The sequence below is a fragment of the Phragmites australis genome, chromosome 5 (genome assembly GCF_958298935.1).
Source record: "Phragmites australis chromosome 5, lpPhrAust1.1, whole genome shotgun sequence".
Classification (NCBI taxonomy): domain Eukaryota; kingdom Viridiplantae; phylum Streptophyta; class Magnoliopsida; order Poales; family Poaceae; genus Phragmites; species Phragmites australis.
The window spans coordinates 46,817,158-46,843,240 of record NC_084925.1 but is presented as its reverse complement, the minus strand read 5'-3'; the positions used below and the strand labels follow the sequence as shown (position 1 = coordinate 46,843,240).

At 43.7% G+C, this 26,083-nt stretch overlaps 5 protein-coding genes and 1 pseudogene across 5 annotated transcripts; 4 read left to right on the top strand and 2 right to left on the bottom strand.

Annotated features, from left to right (window-relative positions):
* Positions 1-284: 284 nt before the first annotated feature.
* Positions 285-2,746, bottom strand: LOC133920153 (uncharacterized). The gene is given in 5 exon segments (XM_062364827.1): positions 285-721; positions 1,574-1,761; positions 1,866-2,025; positions 2,423-2,523; positions 2,526-2,746. Coding segments are annotated over 5 exon segments (657 nt in total). The 5' UTR covers positions 2,602-2,746; the 3' UTR covers positions 285-589.
* Positions 2,682-7,735, top strand: LOC133920152 (DEAD-box ATP-dependent RNA helicase 48-like). Its single transcript, XM_062364826.1, has 10 exons — positions 2,682-3,879; positions 4,268-4,374; positions 4,876-4,931; positions 5,024-5,248; positions 5,338-5,544; positions 5,671-5,757; positions 6,082-6,177; positions 6,265-6,480; positions 6,613-6,795; positions 7,228-7,735. The coding sequence occupies exons 1-10, from the start codon at positions 2,831-2,833 to the stop codon at positions 7,456-7,458; spliced, it is 2,457 nt and encodes an 818-aa protein (XP_062220810.1). The 5' UTR covers positions 2,682-2,830; the 3' UTR covers positions 7,459-7,735.
* Positions 7,736-9,961: 2,226 nt separating this feature from the next.
* On the top strand, positions 9,962-13,329 carry LOC133918147 (uncharacterized; annotated as a pseudogene).
* Positions 13,330-13,658: 329 nt separating this feature from the next.
* Positions 13,659-15,628, bottom strand: LOC133920151 (remorin-like). The gene is made up of 5 exons (XM_062364824.1): positions 15,362-15,628; positions 14,903-14,953; positions 14,733-14,820; positions 14,550-14,631; positions 13,659-14,221 (listed from the first exon to the last, which is right to left on the bottom strand). Exons 1-5 carry the CDS (start codon positions 15,450-15,452, stop codon positions 14,024-14,026), a joined length of 510 nt encoding a protein of 169 aa, XP_062220808.1. The 5' UTR covers positions 15,453-15,628; the 3' UTR covers positions 13,659-14,023.
* Positions 15,629-16,845: 1,217 nt separating this feature from the next.
* On the top strand, positions 16,846-18,979 carry LOC133920150 (uncharacterized). The gene is made up of 3 exons (XM_062364823.1): positions 16,846-17,008; positions 17,081-17,142; positions 18,556-18,979. The coding sequence occupies exons 1-3, from the start codon at positions 16,951-16,953 to the stop codon at positions 18,676-18,678; spliced, it is 243 nt and encodes an 80-aa protein (XP_062220807.1). The 5' UTR covers positions 16,846-16,950; the 3' UTR covers positions 18,679-18,979.
* A 1,175-nt stretch (positions 18,980-20,154) lies between these two features.
* Positions 20,155-25,775, top strand: LOC133920149 (AT-hook motif nuclear-localized protein 9-like). The gene is made up of 5 exons (XM_062364822.1): positions 20,155-21,358; positions 22,353-22,420; positions 24,385-24,516; positions 24,891-25,052; positions 25,295-25,775. The coding sequence occupies exons 1-5, from the start codon at positions 20,767-20,769 to the stop codon at positions 25,523-25,525; spliced, it is 1,185 nt and encodes a 394-aa protein (XP_062220806.1). The 5' UTR covers positions 20,155-20,766; the 3' UTR covers positions 25,526-25,775.
* The last annotated feature ends 308 nt before the right edge of the window (positions 25,776-26,083 follow it).

Sequence of the window (26,083 nt, the reverse complement as noted above, 5' to 3'; positions counted from 1 at the left end):
AATGCCCCTCTCATGGACATGGTCGTGTGAATACGGCATCTAGTGTCGCCTGGGCCCATATTATGCATTGCCAAACCATATGTTTAATCTAATTTAGAGTTATTTGCAATATAAAACACTAACTCACCAAGGTATGGCTAAAACCACTAATCTAATTTAGAGTTATTTGCAATATAAAACACTAACTCACCAAGGTATGGTTAAAACCACTCATTGGGTATATAGTAAGTTTTCAGTTAACCTGGATAGCAATATATCTTAAAATTATGAAACAACAACATACGTAAGGTTAAAGATTCTTCATTAATGGTAGTTGGCAACTCATAACAGTATACATAGTACAATGCAGTTACAAACTTCTGAAAAATAAATATAAAATAAATGCCATTTTTTTTCACTCAGAATGGTACAACCAAGCAGTAATACCGATGACATTGGTGTTTGATGAGTACAAAATGACATCTTTCACATAGAATCAACAGAATTGACCATTGCTGCAATTTTGCAAACAAAATATGGTTCTAATCACACTTCCGAATCTCGATTCAAACAGCTCTCTTAGGAACTCGAACAGACCGTTAAGGAAGTATCATGTACTGGATTCTGCATCAAGTGTAGCTCTGACTCCATCTTGAAATGAGATTGGCTTGATACCAAGCATCTGAGTTAGCTTTGTGATATCCATGGATATATCTGATGGAGAAGCTACCCCCCGGTTAACCTGGGTAATAAATGGATGGGGCCATTAGATGATGTTATGATGGTAAAGAATCATATCAATGCACAATGCTTAAAGTGAGCTCAATGCTCAGGTTGGAAATCGATGTAACCCGAAATACATAAAACAAAATGAATTATTTCAGTTGTAAAGTTTAAGGCCAACTTGTGTCTCAAAATCATGCTTGTTAAATTGCATAGTGAACTAAAGAACTATGTCTAGAAATAGTCCAGGCATGTTAACAGGCAGACATGTGGGCTTCTATGCTACACTCCAGGAAAGAGAGAAGATTAATGCCAACAATGCAGACACAGATTTGATTATAGTGTTGTTGTATCCACTAACATCAGAAACAGACTCAGCCATCTGCAATCTTGATAGCCTATCCGGTCCACCGACATTCAAAAGTACCAGAATTTTTTTACCATCTGCATCATGTGCTTTGATGTCAGTCACCATGCAACTGATAAACAGGAAAATAGAAAGCATTTATTACGAGGATAACAAAATGTTAAGCATGTGGAATATGTTCTAGAAAGTGTTGTTATAGATATAGTGATTGGGTTCCATAAAATTTCTACGTGTTGACCTCACACCTGATAACCAAGTTATTGTTAAAGACAGTATTACATCCACCATATCTTTGACATAAACAGGGCAGCAGAATTCATCATTAAAGAACTCAACTTCTTGGCCTTGTGAAAGAACACTATCCATCCACTGCATCCAAATGACAGGTACTTTTTACTTAGACACCACTCTGCTAGCTTGGAGTTTCAGCATATATATTCAGTTAACAATTTCAATTCTAAAGCACTAGCAACAAGAGTTTCACCTGCCTTAAATTCATCTTACCTGAATGGGAAGAGATTTTGTCACAGGAGATATTGTTTGTGGCCCATAAATAATGCTGCTTCTCAAGATTGCATAGTTTGAGCATTTTTCAACAATGAACTTATCTGCAGCAACTTTAGATTTTACGTACATGTTAATTGGCAATGTATCATCCTCCTCTTTGTAGAAGGATTTCACCCCCTCATAAACTGTTAGTACAGGAGAGTCATATTTAATTGTACACTGCAGGATAGGATGTACCACAAACAATGGTTTGCATTGCATCATATTACATAGTTACATCAAGTACTACCTTGATCTGTTGAGAGATGAATCAAAAGAGAGTTGCCATTCCCAAAGCTCAGCAACCAATTGACAAGTGAAGAAGGCACATTGGTGGCCATAGCAGCAGCTGGATCCATTTCGCAGGCCCGAGGAACTGAGATCGCGGCGCAGTTCACAATTTCGTGTGGCTGAACTTGTAAAGGTTGTCATTCCCAGTTAGAGGAAAACTATGCAATGTGCTAATTCATGTAAAGAAAAGGCAAGCGATCAGTAGGTATCGTCTGGACAGATGGGTAGAGCACTAAGGCCCCTAAAACCAAGTAATCCTGGAAGGCGGAGCCACAGAAGGGGGCTTGAGAAAATGGCTGCCTACACCAAAGTGCACGCACACGCACAGGAATCAATCTCACATTCTCTCTTCACACGATTTTCCCTTGAGATTTTGCAGGTGCGTCGCATTTTCCCTTGAGATTTTGCAAAGGTTTTGGACGAAATGGGGCACCTAGCCATTGTAACCAAGTGTTGGACGAAATGGGAGAGGAAGGACGCCACTGCACGAGCTGCGGTTAGAAAGCGGAGCCGTACCTGACCGAATGACGTGGAGATGGAATTGAGTCCGTCGCCGGAGCGGAGATCGGCGCGGAAGGCGCGGAGGGAGGGGAGCGCGTCGAGGAGTGGTCGGCGGCGGAGGCCAGCGCGGCGAGGAGGTGCTGTCCCAGGTAGCCGGAGCACCCCGTCACGAGCACCCGCTTCCTCTCCGCCATCTCTCCCCTCCGCCGCGCACGGAAATCGATGAGAGATCTGCTGCGACCGCGAGCAACGGAAGCAATGCGCCGCGCCTGCGCCTACAGGAGCTGAGTCCGTAAGCCGCACACGGAGGCGGAAACTTCCACTCTGGAAGGCGGAAGCTGTGATTTTGCTTTCGCCGTCAAAACCCAGAGCAGCGATCGCGATAAACCCTACACGCCGCCGCCTTCTCTTCTCCCGCCGGCAATGGGGGGCGGGCCACGCACGTTCCCGGGCGGGCTGTCCAAGTGGCAGTACAAGCGCATGCACGAGAAGCTGGCGCGGCAGAAGCAGCGCGGCCTCCTCCACCACGAGAAGCAGCTCTACCTCGCCCGCCTACGCTCCGAGATCCGGGCCTCGCGCCTCCCCGGCACCGACCCGACCGCTCCCCCGGGTGAGGGGCCCACCTCGTCGCGCGCCCACATCCGCGCCCTCGCCGACCGCTTCCGCAAGCCCGGCGCCGAGGACCTCTGGAACGAGGACGACGGGCCTCTCCGCCGAGCCAAGCGGCCGCCGACTAGGATCACTTCGGGTGACCGGCGGCAGCATTTGGACTCAGGGAAGCCCCGGGGAGAGGGGAACTGGAAGGATTGGGATGAGCTGGCTCTAGAGCAACCGAGGGCTCGGAGGGAGGTTGGAGCCGGCGGAAAGGGGCCAAGCTTGGCCGCGTTCAATCCGAGGAGAGAGTACCGGACTGTGGCGCCCTGGTGGTCGCACTGGAGTTCGGCATCTCTCAGTTTATTTGGTCCGGAGAGGTGTTACTCGGCGATGTCTCCATGCTCGGCGAGTTGGCAGTCGGGTGCTGCGCTGATGCCATTGGGTGCTAGAGGACTTGCTGAGGTTGGGAATAGATGGGAGGAACCAGCAATGGCTCTGTTTAATCAGGAGAGGTTGTACTCGGTTGCGAGGCGATTCGGCAGGAAATGGAGGCCGGATTCATCGGATGAGGATGAGGAGGGCACATCTACTGCAAAGAGGGATCTTAAGTTCGGAAAGTTTGGAGCTTCAAGTGAAGAGGATTCAGATAGTGATGAATTGAGGGAGACAAGTGCCATCAGGAGGAGATGGAGCAGTGCTGCTCTGAGGAACTGCGATATGAAGAAGGAAAGGCGGGTGCTCAAGTCTTATGAGGAGGAAAACAGTGATCTCGCTGGTAGAATCCGAGAGCTGCGAGAGGAGATAAAAAACAGGGAGGTTTTGGGTACTGATAGGAGGCGTTACGAGACGAGGGGTGAATCTTTGCTTACCAATAAAAGGTACACTCTCACAATCATCTCTGATTGTAATTTATTTCCTCGTATGCTATTGGTTAATTTGTTCTGGAGCCTAGCAACTTCATAGAAAGTGGTATCTGTATGGTTGTTCATGAAATTTAGGTAAAGCAACAAGATAATGTTGAAATGTGTAGATTGTATTGTATGAAATTGCTTATCGGTCTTTCTGCAGTTTTTTTATCCTGACACTGATCTGTGACCACAAGAATTAACCATAATACAAAGAGTGGGGATAATACTCAATTATTAGTCACCACACATCATGATACTTGTCCTTTTGACTCGAGATTAATGAATGATTGGTGAATACTGAATTTACCTTTTGCTACTATCCATCTAACCAACTAGTTTGTTGTTTCTTTATCTTCAGATTTAATGAGTGTGGTATCTCCCCTCTGACAGTCAAAGCGCTTACTAATGCTGGATATGTACAAACAACTGTGGTGCAAGAGGCAGCTCTTCCTATATGTCTTGAAGGTATAATATTTTAGTTTACTTTCTTTAGGCTTTTTTTTCCAGAAGAAAGAGGGAAAGAATGAACTTCGTGAAATTAGGAAATTGTTTGTATAGCTGAAGTTGATGTTAATCCTGATCTTATGCATGTACAGCTCACTAGAAGTCGGGTTGTCTAATCTGTGTTTGTACATTGAGATACTCCGATCACAAAAGAGTGCCGTTTTGGGTTGCGTGCAGTCAACATGTTTAAACTTTGACCATCAATAATTTTTTCAATATTTTGATTGAACTTTTGAAAATGGTATAGCTAGATTTGTCTTGAAGAGTGTAGTTTCAAAATATTATAACTTTGACTTTGCTATATTTTGCGAACATTTTGTAGTAGTAATTAGTAGTCAAAGTAGTGTATTGGTGACCGTGTCGATGTCTAAAATGACATTCTTTTGTGACTGGAGGGAGCATTTTCTATGAAGCATAAGTATACGGTCAAGTCGGTCCTTACTCACTACTCTATATAAGCAGGTAAAGATGTTCTAGTCAAGGCCAAAACTGGAACTGGCAAAAGTGCAGCTTTTCTGGTAATGTTCACTCGCAATAATTTATGATATATTTGTTTCCTTTCGGTGTTCTTGTCCTTCAACCAATTAATTCAAAATGGATTGATAAACAGCTTCCTGCAATTGAATCAGTCTTGAATGCTATGAAGAGCAATACAAATCATCGAGTGTCTCCAATATTTGCTCTTGTCCTCTGCCCTACAAGAGAGCTTGCCATCCAGCTTACAGCTGAGGCAAATGTCTTGTTGAAGTACCATGAAGGAATTGGTGTTCAATCTCTTATTGGTGGTACTAGATTCAAGCTTGATCAGAGACGTTTAGAGTCTGATCCATGCCAGGTTTGTCACATTTATTGACCAACTGAAGATGAAAGTAGTACTACTAACTTTTAGCCTGACCTATGTTTTCTGTGTTTTTTTCCTTCCAGATTTTAATCGCAACACCAGGCAGACTGCTGGATCACATTGAAAACAAATCATCATTCTCTGTCCGCTTGATGGGATTGAAATTGCTTGTGTTGGATGAAGCTGATCATTTGCTAGATTTGGGTTTTCGTAAAGACATAGAAAAGATTGTTGATAGCTTGCCACGTCAAAGACAAACATTGCTATTTTCAGCCACCATTCCAAAAGAGGTAGTATAATCAGCATCACTCATGTCACCAGTATTTTTGTTGTATGTCTTTGTCTATGCTGTACTATATTTTTGAATAACCAGGAATCTGAAACTGGGAGCACTGGTTGTCATTTGTAAATGACAGGTTCGAAGGGTTTCACAGCTAGTTTTAAAGAGGGATCATGTTTTTGTTGATACAGTGGGCCTGGGAGCTGTTGAAACTCCAACTAAGGTGCCCTACTTTCTACTCAATTTTTTGCACCTTTTACCATCCTCATAATATATTTTAATATCCACATAGATGTTCTGAGCCATATCCCCCATTATTGTTTTGACCATTTTAATATTTGATGCATTTGTATACTTTTCGCGGCAACATGAGCTGTATTCCTAAATCATTTCTAGCTTAAGATTCTATGGTCCTAATTAGAATACTGTGGTCCTATGTTATCCTAAGAATATCGTGGTTCTCTCTTAACCCCCTTTTCTATTCTCTGTTATGAAAATAACTTTTGTCGCTTGTTAATCCATTGCTACCTCCTGTTGTTGAGCTTAGGTTCAGCAGTTGTATCTTGTGGTACCACATGAGCTGCATTTTCATATGGTTCATCACCTACTTCAAGAGCATATTGATCGTGAAGTCGATTATAAGGTCCCCCACCCCCTTTCCCTCGACCAACCAGTAAGGTTCCTGTAAGAACTTCATTGTGTTGTTTTACTAATAATCTTCTAATACCAGGTGATTGTTTTCTGCACAACTGCCATGGTGACTGAATTTATGTATATCATGCTTCGAGATTTGAAGTTAAATGTCAGAGAAATTCATTCAAGAAAACCTCAGCTTTATAGAACTCGCATATCTGAAGAGTTCCGAGACTCTAATCGCTTAATTCTTGTAACGTCAGACGTTTCCACTCGTGGAGTGAATTATCCAGATGTCACCTTAGTGATTCAGGTGGGAATTTTTTCCATGGTTAATATAGTTGAAGAAAGTTTAAGACAATATTACTTTATTTGCTTAACTCTTGATTGTAGTTGCTCTATTCTTTCTCGATTGCAGCTCTGACGGACATGGTTGTTTGATTAGGTTGGTGTTCCTCCAGATAGAGAGCATTATATCCATCGGCTTGGAAGGACCGGGAAAGAAGGTAAATGTGGCAGAGGAATTCTTTTGCTTGCCCCTTGGGAAGAGTATTTCTTGAATGAAATAAGTGACCTCCCAATAGAGAAGTATCAAGCACCAGAAATTCAGCAGGAAATGAAACAGAAGGTCTGAATTACTTACTTTGCTTGTTTTGTTCTTTTTCTTTTTTAACTCGCTTATTGTGTCCTTCTGTAACCATCTCATCATGCAATTTAACTGTGAGTGTTCCACATTGGTGTCTTGGTGCAGAAAAGTTAAGTATTGTTATGAAAATTCTTTTGAATAATACTTGCATATATACCCGTGACAGCATTTTCTGTTGCTTTGTGACATCACCATTTCTAGAATTTTATTCATTTCACTATTAACTGTTGCACCATGATGTGGTAGTGACTAAAGGGTCACAGATTTACTTATTTTGCCATCGTCATACTTTCCTTCGTTTTGCTGCACTTTCAGATTTCTAAGGTTATATGCTCGCCAAAAATAGATTTTTAAGCCTATGTATATTATTTTGCATCATTACTGAATCTGGTGCGTTCACATTTTGCAATGCAGGTTGATGATTCGATAAAAATCGTTGATATGAGCATCAAAGAAGCAGCGTACCATGCATGGCTTGGTTATTACAATTCAATGGCCGACATAGGTAGAGATAAAACCATGCTTGCTGACCTAGCAAACCGATTTGGTGTTTCAATTGGTTTGCAGAAACCTCCAGCGATATATAGGAAAACCGCCCTTAAAATGGGGCTAAAGGATGTCCCTGGGATTCGAATTAGGAAATAACTGGCCAAATGTTCCTCTGTTGAACGAGCATTTCTTTCTGTATTCCCCTAGGCCTTATCCTAGTGTACAAATTTATTTTCATGAATGTGTAATATATGTCATTCTTTCAGCTGAAGTGACATATATGTACACTGGTAGCGTTCCACGTTAATTCGGTAATACGGGCTTCAGTGCTATTGCTTCGCAAAAATGAGAAGCGTGTCGTTAACGTTCCAGTCATGAGCCGTTATGTTTATGGTCTGGTGTTACCGTGATGCATGTAACATTAAGAAATGTAATAGAGTATATTTATGTAATTGTTAGACCAATCGAACTGCAAAAATCATGGATTCCAGTAGACAAGCACAGCACTCGTATGCAGCACTTTTTTTTTTTTTTGTAAGGACTGAATGCAGCTCCTTTTTGAAGATGAAAAATAACATTTATTAGATGATGAACGCAGAATTCACAAAAAACGGAGGTGCCAACGTCTATTATGGCTTTGTTAAGAAACCAAGGCCTTGTTATCATACGTAGTATTTTTGGATTTTTAGGGGATACCATGGTTTCTAAAAAATAACATAACATTAAAAACTTGGGGTCCTTAAAAAAAATCTGGACGTTTGGATAAAATACAATGTTGTTTTATAAACTGTCGTATGCAGCCCCACGCTTTAGTTTCTGTTACGCATTGCTCATAATCCCCATGTCGATGAAAACCCACAGCTTTAAATTGTATTAACTCGTGCCTAAATCCGAAGAAGTTACGCTTGTCTTAAATAAGAGTGATTACCTCTATTTAGATTTCTTTTTTAAAAAGAAATGAGTAAGAAGATTACTTTGGATGATTTAGCTAGGGCCAATGCCTCCATGCATGAAGCAACAAAGAGCATCCTATCAAGGAGGAACTGTTGCTGACACCATGAAATTTTACGCACGGACATGCCGTGCAACCTAAGCCTGAATCCAGTCCCCCGCTGTCACCGTCGCAGACAAATCCAACCGCAGCTTCAGGAGTTGGACGCGAGAACAGCGCCGCACACCCCTCGCTTCAGTCGGATTCCCCGTCAGTTTGTGCCGGGGAGCAACTCGGCTCTGATACCCATGATAGGTTCTTGAAGATTCAGAGAAATTCAGAAATCGCAGCACACGCAGAATCACGAGATCGAGGTGAAAAATTGGGTATAAAAGTGAAGAAAACTCGCAAGAACAAATGCTACGCCAACTACTCTTAACAGTAAGCTAGTGTTATCTAGTTCTAGTTGCTTTCATTCATTCCCCACGAGAGTTTAAGACACAGTACATAGAGGTTTTTGCCGCGCATTCATAATAGAGAAAACATAAAAACAAGTGAACTATAAAATACACCATCAGTTGGCAACAGGCTAAGTAGCTCCATCGTCCAATCCTCAAAGATGATCAATAACAGCTCGATCTCCCTAATTGAATCGGTACGCGCTCCTTCTCTACTAACTTTTCTTCCCGCCTCCAAACTGAGCATACTATTCAGAGTTTCAGATTTCAGTCTTCCTGACAGACCTCGCCTTCAGCGCCAAGGTAACATCCCACCCAACTAGCGATGCGCGCACCTCGTCCTCTCACCTTCGTAGCCGTGTCTCACCTACTAGCTCGCCTTCTTCTTCTCCCTGTGCTGATCAGTGTTGAAATATGTGCCATATAAATAGCATATATATACATATTCCTCTAAAGAGATAACAAAAGCAGTAGATAAAATATAACAAAAACAAGAATATGAGATACATGTCTATCATACCATGAGCACTGAGAAAGTAAATCATATATAATAATCTGAATTGAACTAGATGATATATTCAAATGGCTCTCAGAGTATTCTTATCAGCTAGCTCCAGATCAATAAAGATCTGCTCCTAAGCTGAACTATAAATCATATCACAAATTAAACTAGGATATGAGATCACACCTAGATGACAACCTTGATATACAATTCTCTGAATTCTACAGATTCCTAGACAGAATAACAAAGATATATTTTACTGGAAATCAGAATTCAGCACATAGCCAGCATCTTGCCTTCACAGGACAAACAAACAGAACACTAAAACCTCTTTGCACAAGAGACAGAAAGGAATACAGAAACTATTCCAAGCTGCAGATTGCAATCTTCACAATGTGCTGAATTCAGAAATATATGCTACTCAAGTTTAGGAATGTAAGCTAACAGGCAGTGACAGATGACTAAAGCAAAATTCAGCTAACAAGAGATCAGAATCCTTATAATCAAAACTGAAAGATCATATCACTGCTCATGCCAAATTGCAAACAGAGAATCAAGGTTGTATCTATTGTACTCAACATCCTAAATCAATTTCAATGAAATTTATCATCACAGAGCAATTATACCATGCATCCAACAGTTCAGATCAGGGGAATAGAGAGAGCTCACAGTGAATATGCTGGAATAAGCTGGAGAGTGAGGCAAGGCACGACACAGATGTCGTAGTCCCAGAAATCCAATCAACCGACGTTGCCGCCGGATAAGGGGATGACGGAGATACAATACCTCAACCGCACAGCCTCTGCAGTGCGGGCGAACCTCGGCAGCGTAGCTCCGAGCATCAACAAGATGCCTCCCAGTGCTACAAGAGCTTCGGCCAAAACCTCAATTGGAGTCCAAGCTCTCAACACCAAAGCTCAAATCACAGAGAGAAAAAGAGGGGAAAACCGAAAACTGTGAGATGCCCCGGTTTACTCATGTGCTGAATCAAAGCCCAGCCTCTCTAGAAAAAGGGGAGATGGCGGCTACAAACTCACGGCGCAGAGGAGCCCCCCCCCCCTCCGAACCCTACGCGCGCACCTCCCTATCCGGTTCCATCAGACGGCCAGAACACGCCAGGAGAATCCCAGCGAAGCTCCATCGTGAGAAGCCCAGAGAGGCTGTTGCAGTCGCCGCCGCCGCCTCCCCCGAAGGGAATTTTTTTTTCTTTTTCTCCCACATCTGGTCAGCCGGAACCCTTTTTAGGGCACACCAGCTTCGGGCTTGGACCAAACCAGATGAAGGCCCAGAGGCAGTTGAGATTCGGCCCAGAGAAGCAAAATCACATTAAAATTTCTAAAATAAATACAACAATCAGGTGGTGGCCAAGTGTGTGGACTACGACGATGACTCCACTCTCCCTGCTTCCGCCACCTCCACGCTGCCGCCGGATGCCGTGCCCGAGGGCCTCACTGTACAGGAGGACGTCCTCACGTCTCTGCTGGAGCTGCCAGACCCCGAAGTCTCCTCGTCCGTTATCTCCGCTGCTCCGGATGACGCGGTGACAGCTTTCGCCGGTGCCGACTCCTGTGTCACCGAGGTGAGGAGCGCGGCTCGGGTGAATTCGAATTGCTCCTGAATTTTTTACCTTCTTCGTAAAACTGTCTTGGAACATATTGATACGGTAAGGAGAGATTTTTTTTTGCAAGATGGTGGTACTAAGAAAAAAAATATCACCTTATTGCCTGGGAGAAAATCTGTAAACCCAAGAAAAGATGTGAGTTAGGTATTAAAGACTTAATTAAAATGAGCTATGTTTTAATGTGTAAATGGTGGTGGAGGCTTGAAAAATCTGTTGGTCTTTGGCAAGCTATTGTTAGGAAGAAATACCTCATTAATACTTCTATCTCTTTAGTTAAATATAAAATTGATGATTATCTATGTTGGGCCGATCTTTTGAAAGTTAAACTTTTTTATCTTCTTAGTCAAAAATGTATTGTTAATAATGATGCTAACACCAGATTTTGAGATGATGTTTGGATTCAAGATAAACCTTTATCTTGTTCCCAAGTCTGTATAACATCTGCTTAACTAAAAATGTTTCAGTGTGTGAGGTTGTGATGAACCAATGGAATGTTCCTTTTAGGCGTTGGCTGACTGGTGTCCTTCAGGATCAGTGGGAGTTGACACTGTTTTGGACCTCCCAGTTTCAGTTTTCTAGAAGTGATGATTAAGTGATTTAGTTGTTGAATTCTAGTGGAATTTTTATTGTCAAATCTTTGTATAGTTGTTTGATGAGAGACACTACCAACTAACCTTTCAATAATATATGGAAGGCTAAGATACATGAAAGGATTAAAATCTTTCTTTGGCTTCTTGAATAAAATGATATCCTTACTAAAGATAATATGATTACAAGTTTAGGAGTTACATACACCTTTTCTTTCTCTGCCCTATTGTCAAGGCAGTTTAGGAGTTAGTGGCCCAATGGTTCGATGCTCGTACTATTCCTGATTCTACTTATCAATACAATATCTGGATCGACTCTTTGGTGAATATTAACAATTTTTTTGCTACTATGGGTCTGGCTGCCATCTGTTGGGTCATTTGGAAACGTAGGAATAATGTTTGCTTTGAGAAAAATCTCCTCGTCATCCTAGTGATATTATTTTCCGTGCTTGTTTTTTTCTTACTATTTGGGCATAGCTTCTCAAGAACATGAGCAAAGATGAGCTAATTCGTGGTATACAAGATCTGTTGCAATATGTGTCCCAGCTGCTGGCTCGACAGCAGCCACCCCAAGCTACACCTGGTGGTCACCTTTTTTTGCTTCAAGATGATGAGCTGGCTAAGAATTAAGAGACCGAGGGAATGGATGAATGATGGGGTCCTTTTTCCGGTGGTGTGATATTCTGATTGTTTTGGGGTTTTGCTCCAATATGAAATGATTGGTTATCTTCTATGGTGATATAGTTGCCTGAATGTTTTTAGTTGAAATGTTGTTCTGTCTATATTATAATATTGTTTAACATACTTATCTAAATATTCGGTTAAAGTCGTACTTCTTTATTTTTGATGTAAGGACTCTAAACGGTGGATGCTTCTGTTATTTTGGTAATGGAAATGAGGTTTCCTTGCTTTCGAAAAGAATTTAGGTTCCGCTGCAAATTTGGAATGCGGGTTCGTGTTTGGGGTTTTCCGTTTGAGTTCGGGTGCTACTGCCATTTCGGTGGTCCTGAACTGTTTGAGTTTGAGTTTGAGTCTCGAGTTTTGGCGCTTCAAATCTGAAAATTCGTGCTGAAAATTTTGGATGCGGGTCCTAATTGCTTGTCATTTCGGTTGTTCATGATCGGAATGGAGTTTTGGCGTTTCAAATTTGAATTTGTGCTAGGATTTTGAATGCGGGCCCTTATCGGCGTTTCAAATTTGCTGCTCCGCATCCTTTTGAATTTTCAGTTGCTTCTCCGGTTTTCCGTTCGAAATTTTGGGACTCGCGCTGGATTTTTTTTGACGCGATGGGAATGTGGTTTTATTTGGGTTTTCCGATTCGTATTTGAATGCGCTCGTGTTTCGAAGTTATGAATTCGCACTCGAATTTTGGCTATTGATCCATCGGCTGGATGGGCGGTTCGCCATTGATTCGGTTGATCAACTAATTCCCCCCTAAATTTGAAAATTTTCACGTTCCGAATGCCTAAATTCAATTTCTCTTTCTGTGACGCCTCCGGTTTGCGAATCCACAGGTGGCAGTGCCCGCCGACTCCACCGCCGACAGGGACGCGCCCCTCCCAGAGCAGATCAACCTCGTCCTTGCCGAACTGCATGCCGGCAACGGCCTCAGCCGGCGCTCGAAGCGCCTGGTGGCCGCGCTCGCCGAGGCCGCCGCCGCCGAGCTCACCCCCACTACCGCCCGCGCCTGCGCCGCGCCGCTTTCTGGGGCAAGGTGCTCGTGGCTGTCCTCGCCGCGACGGTCAGCGCCGTGGCCACCGTCGACGTCGCGCTCGCTGCCTACCTCTGCGCACGCCGCGTGAACGACCCGGTACCACGTCCTGCCGCCCACCTGATCCCGGGCGAAACCGTGATCGCTCCCGTCACGCTGCTAGCAGCATGTCCCAGGTTTGCCTTACTCACTGTAGTTGCAGTGCGTAGCTATGTTGCTATGATTTTGTAGATTGCATTGCATTGCTGTAGCTAGATGTTTTGATCTGCATTGCATTACAGTGCTGATATGATTTTGTAGATTGCATTGCATTGCTGTAGCTAGATGTTTTGATCTGCATTGCATTGCAGTGCTGGTATGATTTTGTAGATTGCATTGCATTGCTGTAGCTAGATGTTAAAGTGTTACACTGTTACTCACTGTAGTAGCATTGCTGGAATAAGTCGGATCAGTAGATTCAGAAAAGAGGTGGTTATAAGTCAGTAAAAAAAACACGCACGATCGCTGTTGTTGGCTCATTGCTAGTTGTGCTTTCGTGTCCCCTGTGTTCTGAATTCTGGTCACTGTTCAGCACCAGCACCAAGTCCCACACTCCAGAATCCAGATGTTCACATTGTTATGTACCTTCCTTCAAAGTACATTACACGTACATGCAGCTATGCTACAGGTTTTCGCTTTTGAAAATGTTGAGTGACTACAAATACAATGCATACAATTACATCATACTGCACAGGCGCAGGCTTACATTTTCAGCTAAGGATAGTAAAAGTACAAGCACAATAGCCAAGAGGCCGGAACATCAACAAGAAAACAAGCCCAAAACAAAACCAAGCTTAAGCCTCAGAAGCTAATATCAAATTGCTCGCCCTTGGTCCCATTCAGATTGTGCAAGAACAGGACTGTATTTTGTGCTAAAAAAAGCCCAGGATTTTCTTCGCCGGGGTAGTCCCTTTGGATCGGTGCTTGGCCGCCATATCCTCGTACTTGAGAATTTCCTCGTGTCTCTTGGCCTCCACGGATGCACGCTTCTCTTCTGCCTCCTTGTGGATGGCTGCAATCTGGTTCCTCATCTTCTCCGCATACTCTGCCTTCTTCTTTTCCAGCTTCTCCTGAAATCGACATATGTATGTCAGAATAGGCACATGCTATTTTCTCTATATCTTGACAACTGAACTTCACATAAGACTCCATGTTTGATATCATTTGCTACTCCTAGTATCAAGGTACGTTCGTTCAGCAACGGCAGCTTTGGTCAGAAATCCAGAACTAGTTAACAGTATGTTTGGCGACCAATTTCAGTCTCACCAAGCTGAGCTGCTGACACAATGATCAACAACACAACTATCTAGAACTAGAACTGTCGAGTAAATAAGCTTAACTGTTTGCAAGCAGCATCTCCCTGATAAGTGACTATGATTTTGTGGAAAAGATTCAGACCTCTCGGTTTCGCAGTTTTGCTTCGACTGACGCCTTCTTTGTGTTCTCCCACGAGAGGATGCATGACATCTTCTTCTGAGCCCTGTGAGGCATTTGCGTGTAAAAACAAGATTACATTGTGGATAAGCATGCAAAGAATTCTTCTAAACACAGTTCAGTTCAGTTCAGTTCAGTATGGGTTACTTGTTGTCGGCTTTGCTCTTCTCGCTCTCCTCCCAAGCCTTGATCGTCGACAATTTCCTGTCCATCTCCACCTTTGCAAGTATGGCATCTACAATTTTCACTGTGTAAATTGATTGATTCTTCATAGCAAAAGATTCATAGTCGCATTTTTACTGAAACTGTAAGGACACCTCTGTCAGCCGAGCCATCTGCAGCCTTTTCTACTGGCACTGGAGGTCCATCTGCAGGTAACACACGGACTAGCACTTGAGGCAGGCAATCCAATTGTAGCGCTGAACCATCATGTGGATTCTAAGCAAAGTAACTTGTTTTTACCAGGTTAGCTTCAACAAGGTGCCTTTGTTTTACGAGTTCCAGGATAAACTGTACAACTAGAACATAGAGAAATTTCTCCAGAACAAATGAGAATCTCAGATTGACAGGTCCGGAGCAGATGTTTTCTTCCATCTTCCTAAATACGACTTACAAGAGACATTTCGATCTAGATGCTAAAATTTCGATCTCAGATTAGTTACTTTTCTGAGTCGGTAGGAGGTTGAAGCTGCCAGAACATCACCAGAATTTAAGCAAACGGACGGACAGAGAGACAGACATGAGAGAGAAGCAGCGTAACAAAGGGTCTTTCTTACTCTTGGCTACTCCACCGACATCGCCTGCGCCTGCGCCGGCAGCGGCCGCCGGCGCCACCATATCCGCTTCCATCGCCTCCCGGGACTCCATCGATCTCCCCGGGTAGTAGCAAGACTCTGAGCCTGACACCAATCACCAAATGCGGATGATGATGATTGATGACCAAGCTGTTAATCGCCTGCTCCTTTTATAAGCTCTAGCTCAGTACGAGGAGTAGAGTAGAGCTTACGCGTTGCACCACCACTAATCCTTTTGCAGATTGCTTTTGCTTGGGAAAGTTAATTATGCTCCTTAATCCTTGGTGGATACAGTACGATAGAATGATGGATGACACGTCATCACCGGCCTTGCGCCACGCGTCCTCTTGATCGGATGAATGTCGGCCAGAGCAACGTGTCCCGACATGGCGAGGTGCTCCCTCCCACGTCACAAATCCCTCTAGGAGTTTCTTTTCTTTTTGAGCGGTTGATTAGGCCATCTCCAGCGGAGACCGGAAATTCACCTCGCATCACTGTGCTTCGTCCATTTTAGCGTTTCTTGCATCCAACAGAGACCGTAGAAGCTATTTGCCGTGCGCTACAGTGAAACAGGCTCCGGCATATATCGGCAAATTTGCTACTCGATTTGAGGCCTCGTATCACTGTTCCATGTGTATGCTTGTGGGCCCGAGAGAAGGAGGAGATGAATAGAAGGTAGGAAATATGGTGGCTGTTGAAGATGGAAAAAATAAGGGATACTGTAATATTATTATAGGATGCTATAATATTATTATAGGAGATGTAATTTTAGAGTTTCTGTTAGAGATGTTTTAATCTTACGCTTTTCCTCCCTCTCCGTCTTTGTGCCCTCTCGTCTTTTCTCTCTCCTCGCCTTTGTGCTCTACCCTCACTTAGATCTATATTCTAACATATATTTAAACTCTAGAATATATTTAAACTGTAGATCTAACATCTTATATATATTTAAATAAAAAATAAAAGTAGAAAACTTTATCTTCTTTTCAGGCCTTCACCTCTTATTCCTCCATCCCCTCCTTTCTCCTCTCTGCGTTGGGTGTTCTCCCTATCCCTCTTCTCTAGATTAGGCAGCAAATGAGGCGTGAGGGCAACCCAAACGCCGATTTATATAAGAAAAGGTATCATCTATTCAATAGGCGATATCTTTTCTAATGGGCCATCAGCGGTGTTCAGCGACGCTCCGGTCACTCGTTGGATAGTTGACACTTTGCCATCGCTCATACAGTGGACGACGGTAGCATATATCTGTATTTTTCTAAATGGTCGTGTATTTTTGTAAATATTAAAAAAATAAAAAATTCCCACGTAAGAAGTCTTGCGGGCCGCAGGTTATTGGGCTATGGGCTGAATAGTGGTTGGGCTTTAAGATAAGCAACGCTGGCAAGCCCATATATTTGGGCCCATTGGTGACGAGTCGACCCAAAGCCGCCAAATCCAACAGCTACCGACAAAAAAAAAAGGGAAAGGAAAAGGACTAAAGGAGGGAGGCTAGAATCGGGAGAAATTATCGGCTAGGGTTTGCTCGCTTCTCCTTGCTGTTGTATCGGCGGTACGATTGGCGGCGAGGGAAGATGTCCAAGAAGAACAACCTCGCCAAGAGGAAGAAGCAGCACGAGTTCGACCTCCAAAGTACTATCTCGCCTCTCCCTTGTTTGGCTGTTTCTGGTGGAGAAGTTGTTCTGATTTGGTGGTGATGTGCAGGGGAGAAGGAAGCCAAGGAGAAGCAGTCCAAGAAGCTGCAAGCCAAGAAATCCAAGATGAAGGTACCAATCCTGTACTATCTGTCTAGGAACGCCTTGCAGTTTCTCTCTCTAAAATAGTAGTTCTTGATGTATTTGTCCACATGAATGCTCAAGCCCTGACTACTGACTAGTAAATTTAGATTACTGATTGGCATCACGGGATGCCTTTCTCTGTCAATTAGCATGTGTGTTTCACCATGCTATGTCATGGTGTTTGATTTCTTATGATTTACCTTGGGCTAGGAGGCTGTAAGCTTGTTTACAAGTCGCATAACCGGCTAGCAGATTTTATATCAGGACCAGAGTAGAGCTACAAATAGAACCATGCTAGTCCTTTTTATTCTGACTAGGAGGCTAGTTGTCTGAGTTTGTTTGAAGCCGACCGTAATCATGGTCTTATGGTCGTTTGGTCTCAATGCTCCAGCTTGGGGGGCGCAGCCCACCAGCTAAACAGGCAACAGGAAGTTTGTGAAATTGTTAGTGCGGTTATTCCTTTCTTATGAGGTTGCAGGAATGAGCTACAGTTTGTCACACCGTCTCTCTTATTCTCTAGGCCATGAATGGTGTGCACTTTTTTTTTTCTTGGATTAATCCCTGAGGAAACATAATTTTCATTCCTCAACTTGTGCTGTGGAATGACCATCCTGGCATTTTCTTAAGTACCTGAGCAGTTCTGGTCCTATTACGCCTTTATTGTTGATGTTTCATGAAAATGCCATGCTCGCTGGTCATTAGTCAGCTTGGGAAATATACAAGTACTTTGATTATGAACTAGATCCTGTTATCTATCGTGTTACCATCTGAACTGTTTCCATTAGGCTGGTGTTACCATCGTGACGAGTACTAGCACTGGGAAACATATGAGGCGCGTTTTTAGGTGGATGAAAACAACCTGTTTACAAGTTCAGCTTGCTGTTATCTTTTTTGTGTTATTTAGCATTACTTCTAACCGTGTGGTTGTGTGAACTGAAGTTTGCCTGTTAACCCTTTGAAATACATGTTGTCAAGTTCTCTGTGCCAGCTGTATGGCTCTTTTGTTCATTCTGGCTTCTTGGTAATCTTTGGTGGCTATATGCCATCTGATATGCTGCAACCAGGTTGCTCATACTAGTTTGGTGCTCCAGGGAAAACTTGCTAATCTGTTTTCTTCTAAAAACTAGAATTGTTATTCTTGGGTAGCACTCTGACAGTCTACCATCTATATTATGAATATTTATGTTTGCTCTCAGGGACTTTTTCTAACTACTCCTAATTTATGCGCAGGCAGTTTTTGTTATATACCTTGGTCCTTAGGATTGTTTTCCCTCACCAGTTCCCCAGATTGTACTACGTGTTGTTTGATCATGATGTTAGACTACTGCTTGTATTTAGATCTGATCGATCTAAGTTTGGCACATTTATGTTAATGTTGTTTTCTTTCCTCCATTTGTTCAGATCGATGGTGGTGAAATGAATAGAAAGGGTGGTAAATTTAAGGTTGGCAAGAAAAAGGTGAAGACGAAACTTACAGCCTTAACGAAAGCCAAAGCTGCACAAGCCATGGAGGTCGACAAGTGATTGCAGAGCTTTGCTTCATATAATCTGCATTCCATTGGCTAAAGTGTTCAGCTGATGTTGATTTTCTGAACGAAATGAGAGGGTTCTGTCCTCATATGGATAGCATTTGCTGGGACCAGATTTCATGTAGCCTAGGCAACTCCCTCCCAGTGCAGCTTGTTACCCTTCTCTGTTGCTGGTTTCTACTCCTGTAGTGGTAGAGTATAAACGAGCTTGTCCAAAGCAAGAAGACGGCTGAAATATTTCTTCTGTGAGATGGTTACCGTCTTGGAATATTTTTGTCTCGATTTCTGGTTTGTGATCTCTATGCTCTTTTGCTTTGCACGCTGTTTTGGATGCAACAGCAGTTGCATGTGTCGATCCTCAGTACTGTGTGGCTCCACTGAATCATTCAATCCTTTTCTTGCCTGCCCAGCAACTCAATGTTGACAGACGAAATGATGCTCTACATCTCCTTTTTCACTAGCTTTCTTCCTGTTCTGGAACGTTTTCAGATTGGAAAATTCTTGTGTGAAACTGCTGCGATAGGAGAAATGCAAGGTGTGCCTGCCCATTGTTTGTCTGTATGATCCTGGAAGTACGTCGTATCATACGCCTGCTTCTTGTCGTGTTGCTCGGAGAATTGTTTAATCTCCTCGGAAGCAGCCAACCGACCTGGCACATTGGAGCTTACCGGTGGCCCTTGGGAGGCAGAAAGAAGGCCTTTGGGCTTGTTCAAAGGAGAGAGAAATTCCAAGCTCAATAATCGAGGTGATGTCATGTCAGCCAGCGTAATCGTTTGCGAAGAACTCGATCGGTTCAGGTACCTTGGCTGGATCGTGCTGAAACTGTTCCATAGCAAGAACTCGATCGAAATGCATGTTGATAGATGCCAGTAGATAAATATCTCCTCTTTTTTTCTGCTTGATCAAGTGGAGTGGTAACAAATACTATCTCTTTTTGATGGTATAATAGCTTGCTCATCTATATCAGGGAGGGTGAGTTCTCACTTCTCAGTCCAATTATTACTGTGACGTGTCTCTGTCTCCGTACCCGGTCAAGGCTAGGATCCTTTGTGCCAGGTATTTTCATGCAGTGGTGTTGCCAACCCAAAACATGTCATCTACACGTGAAAGAGAAATACCAACTCCTATTGTATCGTCCGCTCATATAAATTACTAGATTTTTATAATTTTCTACTCGCTATTGTATTTTATCTTTTATCTATGTTGTAAAAAAATAGAGAGAAAAATGACTATACTGGTATTTGTTTCATTATGTAATCTACACCAACAGACACTAATTCATCTAAGTACTAATAGATATTAATATACATAAAATCTTTTGAATGAAGAATCGACAAAAGCTTATTAATATTACTGTAAGATAATTTATTTCTACTTAACTCATTGTATAAGATGCGAACCTGACGGCTGCCCTCCCTAGCTCGCAGAGTCGCAGTGAGTAGAAGAAATGTGCCATTCCTTATGCCTTCCACAAACAATCCTGATCTCTCCTCTCCCCGCACTCTCTCTCCTCGAACACATACACCATACATGCTCGCTCTTCTTCTTCGCTTCGTCCCCTGTGATCCCTCTCTCCCCCATCTCTAGGGTTTTAGCACCCCATACCCCCATCGCCATTTTCGATCGGATCTCTCCCCTCCCACCCGCCGCAAAAGCAGATCCCGCCGCGAGCCACCCAAGCCTCCGGCGCGGCCACCTTCGTCTGAGAGGTCTCCGCCGAAAACCTCGCACAAATCCCCTCTTTTTTCGTCCATTTGTTGCGAAGATTGGATTTTTCCCGTTCTTTCTTGCGTTTCATTCCTCCGGTACCAGGAAATTTCACCGCTTTCTTGAGATCTCGCGTTGCTCGATCTCATCTTGCTTCGTCTCGCGAGAAGAATGGCAGTTTTGTGTGAGTGTTCGTGGGGGAAGATCCTCAGAGTTGAGATTCTCGCGTCCATTTGCTCGCTTCAATAACTTTCGGGAGCATCTGATCTCGAATAGTGAAGGAAAGTTGCCACCTCTGTGCCGTTTCTTGCAACTAGGCTTGGCCCGTGCGTATTGGTGGGCAGCGGTGAGCTCTGCGGCGCTGCCCATTCCATGAATGGACGGGAGGGAGTCCACGGTTGCATCGGGGCCGAACTTCTCCTCGTTCTACGCGCAGCACCGGGGCATCGGGGGTCCGGGTGTCGCCGGCCACTCGGCGGGGCTCCACAGCCCGCCGCCTGGCGGATACCGGCAGCATCTTGATGCAGTCTCTGCGGGGTACGGATTCCAGACCCCGCAAGTTGGGGGTCCCCACATTGGGCAGGGGTACCACCATGTTGAGGCCTCACCCCCTGTGGCGCAGCACAGCGCTGGTGGTGGCGCCGGCGCCGGTGGTAGTATGGACATCGGCATGGGCGTGGCCGTGGGTGCTGATGCTAAAGGGGATCAGGGGAGTGGAGCTGGCCAGGATGAGCATGTGAAGAAGAAGCGGGGTAGGCCAAGGAAGTATAAGCCTGATGGGGCGGTGACGCTTGGGCTCTCGCCCTCTTCATCGTCAACACCTCACTCGTCGAGCTCGGGGATGGCCATGGTCACCACACCAGGTTCAGGATTTGGGTCTGGGGGTTCAGGGTCTGGTGCCCCATCAGAGAAACGTGGCAGAGGGCGACCACCTGGGTCTGGGAAGATGCAGCAGCTGGCTTCGCTTGGTGAGTTCCTGTGGCCTTGTAATTTCACTAACACGTCCTGTGCTTGACGATAATTGATTCATCAAGTGCAATGGTACTTCCATGAAGTTTATGTACTCTATTTGTGCCACTGAAAATTTTGTGCTAGGCAATTATGGGTAGATTTAAATCTCCGTGATGGCGTAACTTCTTGTGGCCTTGTAATTTCACTAGCATATCCTATATTTATGATAATTGATCATCAAGTGCAATGGTAGTTCCATATAGTTTATATACTCTATTTGTGCCACTGAAAAAATGTGCTAGGCAATTATGGGTAGATTTCAATATCCGTGACGCCATAACTTCTCAATGCCATGAATGTCTTGCATGATAACATTGCTTCTTGGGTATGAACATGCTCTGGCCGCCTATTATGTTATGTTTGACCTTCCTTGAATCCAGCCACATTGTGTATCGTGCAATGTAAGAGAAGTTCTTGACTTAGCTTATACGTTTTGTTAAGTATCTGGATCAACTCTGAACAATTTGCTCTGCTATACCTGTTTTTCTAGTTTGTTTCATTACATCCCCACTACTTGTCCTTCCCATGACTGATAGGTTGTTACTCACCTGTTGTCCTCTGGAAGATATGACTGCCATCTTGGCAAATACAATCCCTACATTCTGTTCTGATTATGTTTCTGTTACATAATCTCTTCAGGATTTTGTTTCGAATTGGAGTGGGTGTGGAGCGTTCTTCTAAACATCCCTCTTTTTTCCTTTGTTAAAGTGAGATTATGAATTTGGCAGTTCTTGAATTGACAACATATTCAAATTGTCTGTTGGCTCTGCTATGTTAAGCGGGAAGTAAATCTCTTTTACTACCTTGGCTTTACCCACAAGAAAAAAAGAGAGGTGGAACCTTTGCGTGACTAGCTTTTTGTTTCTTTCGCACTCCCTTGTTTTATATGCATGATCTGAGAGGATTTTATTATTGCTGTTATCTGATGATGTTCCATTGTGTTTTCTTTAGGAAAGTGGTTTCTTGGCTCTGTTGGAACAGGTTTCACTCCTCATGTGATTATTATTTCACCAGGAGAGGTAAGTTAGAATGATCATCAAATGATGATTTATTTCCAAAGTGGCTCTGGTTCACCCTTTGTTGATTTATGTATTATTGTTCAGTTGGACATCTTGTTTGCTTAGTGTCATGAGTGATGATTGTTTGTATTTGGTGCTGCGAATTACCTTCAAGTGTTTTCTGGTTTACCCAGTGTGCATATCCACTCAAATTCCTGTTGTTATAAGGTGTATCTTATAGATGAGGTATCTGAATAGGCAACACCACATGAACCTATAGGAAGTGTAACAAACTCTTCTTTAGTGGTCAAAACAGTTTTGTGTGTTTGAATTCACTGGTGGCACTAAGTGGCTTCTATTAGCCCTGTACATTAAGTTGCGGCTATTTTGTTAGCTGTCAAATCAGGAATCTATCATCGATATTGAAGGAGGTTGTGATGTGGGATAGTTTCAGCTGCATTAGCATCAGTGTTGCGTTGTGCAAGCTAACTTCTCTAGATAACTGTACTTGCTGATGATGCATCATTAGCATTGTCTCCGGAAAAGCTACTTGATGTGACATTGCATTTCCATTTCATATTCTTTGCTTTTACTATCTTGGCAGTTAGACACCTAATCCAAGAAAATCATCTGTCCTTGAGAACCTATGCATTTTTTTTATTTTCTTTTAAAATAAAAGCATTTGCACTTACAAGTTTATAGTTCATGCTATCTCATTGAACCCGGGTTAAAATGTAGTTTGATTCCATGGATTAACAGCGACACTTCATAATTGTTGTAAACATAGTTGTCATGGCGTAGTTATGTCGTTGCCATAACGACGATATGGCGGTGTGGCGCTGATCTGCTCCTCGCCACGGCGACGGAGTGTATGGTGTCCGCCATATCGGCATGGCGTCGCTGCGGCGCCGATAAGGCGTCATGTGGTGGCTTTTTCCTTGTGGCGGGCGCCATACTGGTCAATCGAGGTGATGAGAAGGGGGAGGAGAGGTTGGGTGGGTCACAGACCGAGGCAGACCACGAGAGCATACCTTTTTGTGACCTAGCCCGAGTTGGTGATTGGCGACTCGTAGGTCGCCGCCGAGACCGAGCCGTACGCCGCCCCTGCTCAGATCTGTCCGCCTCGGTGCGGGCGAGCGCGGAGACGTAGCACCCCGCAGCGCACTGCTGCTGGGCTTGTAGGAGCGCGGATGACTGCCAGAGCGCATCCGAAGAGTGGTGGTCGGTGGTGATCTGTGCGATGAGAAGGTCCATCACGCTGTCGTGGCAGAGGTGCCCCGGTGATCGCCGGAGCTGGGGGAGGGGTTGTGGCCTAGATCTGAGGAAGATGAGTGAGTCTAAGAAGGGTTGGGTTCTGCTTGGGAGTTGGACCTTTTGGTTTAGTGATGCAGATGGAGTTAACAGGTCAGATCATTTCAGGGAGCCTAGGCCGGTTAAGAAGATGGCTTGGGCCGACCGATAAGAGGAGAAAAAAATGAGTGGGCCAAAAATGCTTCGCTTTGGCTCATATGAAATTATTTATTGATTTATATTTTAATTAAATTCCACTAATTGAAGGGAGAGATGAGAGATTTGAAACTTTGAGATGAGAGAGTTCTCCGTCTTTTGTGCCACATTTACATTGCTACTTTGATTTTCTAATATCCCTAGACTATAACTTTTGAGCTACATTAACATTGCCATTTGCCAATATAATTTCCTAATATCCTAGACTATAATGTGTGTATTCTCAACGCCGATGTGTGTATGGCGTTGCCACGCCACACGCCATAGGCGTTGTAAAGTTGTGAGTCACCACGCCTCGCCACACCGCCGTAACAACTATGGTGGTAAATTGACTAAATTCCAATCTTGGGGTGCCAACTACTTAAGAAGCAAAATTAGAGCGTAATAATCTTTTGTCTGTTTCACGGAATACTAAATAGTTCTTATTATTGTTGCGTATGCCTTTCTGTTTTGTGACTATAGCTTTCCTGTTTGTGCAGGACATTGCTGCCAGGATAATGGCGTTCTCGCAACAAGGCCCAAGAGCAGTGTGCATCATTTCAGCAACTGGGGCTGTTTCTACAGCAACCCTTCATCAGGATTCGGAATCTGGTGGCGTGGTTACATATGAGGTATCCTGCTGCTGGTTATCATTTGCACCAAACTCCTACATGACTACATGCATGTGTTTTGTTCCTCTCTTGCACGTTTGAATATAAAACATTTGCCCACCGTTCCAAATGAACAAAGGGCATTGCTGATGGCTGTTCACCTTGATAGTCGAATTGCTTGCTGATGTCCTAAACTATTGCTGTTAATTATCCATGCTGAGAACATCTGCTTGATGTCCAAGATTGTTATATCCATGTGCGAGGTTGCCATGCAGGCCATACTTCACAAGATACTTTCTTTTTTCCATGGAACTGTTCATTTATACTGTGATCCTGAGAAATACCATTTGTTCTCATTTAATTTAGGCCCTTATGTTTTACTATTGATTTGGCAGGGTCGATTTGAAATCCTGTGCCTTTCTGGGTCATACTTGGTGCTAGATGATGGCGGCATTCGAACCCGAAGCGGAGGCCTTTGCATTGCTTTGTGTGGTCCTGACCACAGGGTTATCGGTGGCAGTGTAGGTGGAGTCCTGAGAGCAGCTGGAACAGTTCAGGTGATTACCGTCTTTCTGTGATAGCTCATCCAATCTTTTGTGATGCAGTCTCAATATACTGTCAGTATCATAATTTTGCTGTCATATGGGTTATTTGTTATCGCAACTGAATCAAAAGGAATCATTGCAACAATCTTGTTTGTCTTCCATACCAGTTTCTTCTCCCATTCAGGGATCCAGCTATGAGTTTGCTGTGCTTGTGCTTGAGTTTTTTCTTACACATTGCTTTTGCATTGCTGCAGGTGATAGTGGGGAGCTTCATGTATGGTGGTTCAAAGAAAAATAAAGCGAAAGCGGAGGCAGAGGCAGACACCGGACATGAAGAACCGAATGCAGGTGAGGAAGAGGCCCCTGCAATGGCACTGCCTGAGCACAACATGCCACCTCATCCGATGAGTGGGTGGGCACCCAGCATGATGAGGCAGATGGACTCGAGATCTTCGAACATAGATATCAACTCGATCCGTGAGTAGTTTTCCGCCGGACAAACCGATGGAAAGACCAGGCCAGGGTCTCGACTTGGAACAAATCCTTCTTCCCACCTGACGACACAGCATGTATTAACTTGCTTGTAGAGTTGTTTGTGATTGCTGTGTTGGTCATGTTAGAAACTCTACGTATCATATTGTGATGATGTACTTTGTTGTTGTACGAGATAATGAGATGCTACCTAGCTACTCCTATATATATAGAAGAAGGAACCTGGGTATTGAGTTCTCCGTATGTGGATTATCTCTTCTTCTGAACCACTCCAAGGTACCGTTCTGTGAGGAGAGGAATTATAAAAGTCAAATGGGTCGGGCTAATTGCCATTATTAGAAGAGAATCTGGGGTGGGTCCAAAGTACTATTGCCCTAGCACGTAGGATTATATTGGGAATGATTGCGTGTAAAAGAGAGGAAAGAATGGCGTAGCTCGTCGTCGTCAAAAAGAATGTAATTGTTGCGCATTAATTCTCTTGGGAAAAAATAAGTAAGAAACGGATTAGCAATAAAGAAGGAAAAGTAGACGCGTTTAGGCCAAATGTTGAA

Coding starts and splice junctions, on each gene's coding strand:
- LOC133920152 (XM_062364826.1), top strand. CDS start 2,831: ATGGGGGGCGGGCCACGCACGTTCCCGGGCGGGCTGTCCAAGTGGCAG. Junction 5,758..6,081: donor CTGTTGAAACTCCAACTAAG/GTGCCCTACTTT, acceptor TGTTGAGCTTAG/GTTCAGCAGTTGTATCTTGT. Junction 6,796..7,227: donor AGCAGGAAATGAAACAGAAG/GTCTGAATTACT, acceptor TTTGCAATGCAG/GTTGATGATTCGATAAAAAT.
- LOC133920151 (XM_062364824.1), bottom strand. CDS start 15,452: ATGGAGTCCCGGGAGGCGATGGAAGCGGATATGGTGGCGCCGGCGGCC. Junction 14,821..14,902: donor AGATGGCTCGGCTGACAGAG/GTGTCCTTACAG, acceptor TGAAAATTGTAG/ATGCCATACTTGCAAAGGTG. Junction 14,632..14,732: donor AAGAGCAAAGCCGACAACAA/GTAACCCATACT, acceptor AATGCCTCACAG/GGCTCAGAAGAAGATGTCAT.
- LOC133920150 (XM_062364823.1), top strand. CDS start 16,951: ATGTCCAAGAAGAACAACCTCGCCAAGAGGAAGAAGCAGCACGAGTTC. Junction 17,009..17,080: donor GCACGAGTTCGACCTCCAAA/GTACTATCTCGC, acceptor GGTGATGTGCAG/GGGAGAAGGAAGCCAAGGAG. Junction 17,143..18,555: donor CCAAGAAATCCAAGATGAAG/GTACCAATCCTG, acceptor CCATTTGTTCAG/ATCGATGGTGGTGAAATGAA.
- LOC133920149 (XM_062364822.1), top strand. CDS start 20,767: ATGGACGGGAGGGAGTCCACGGTTGCATCGGGGCCGAACTTCTCCTCG. Junction 21,359..22,352: donor GCAGCAGCTGGCTTCGCTTG/GTGAGTTCCTGT, acceptor TGTTTTCTTTAG/GAAAGTGGTTTCTTGGCTCT. Junction 24,517..24,890: donor GTGGCGTGGTTACATATGAG/GTATCCTGCTGC, acceptor TTGATTTGGCAG/GGTCGATTTGAAATCCTGTG.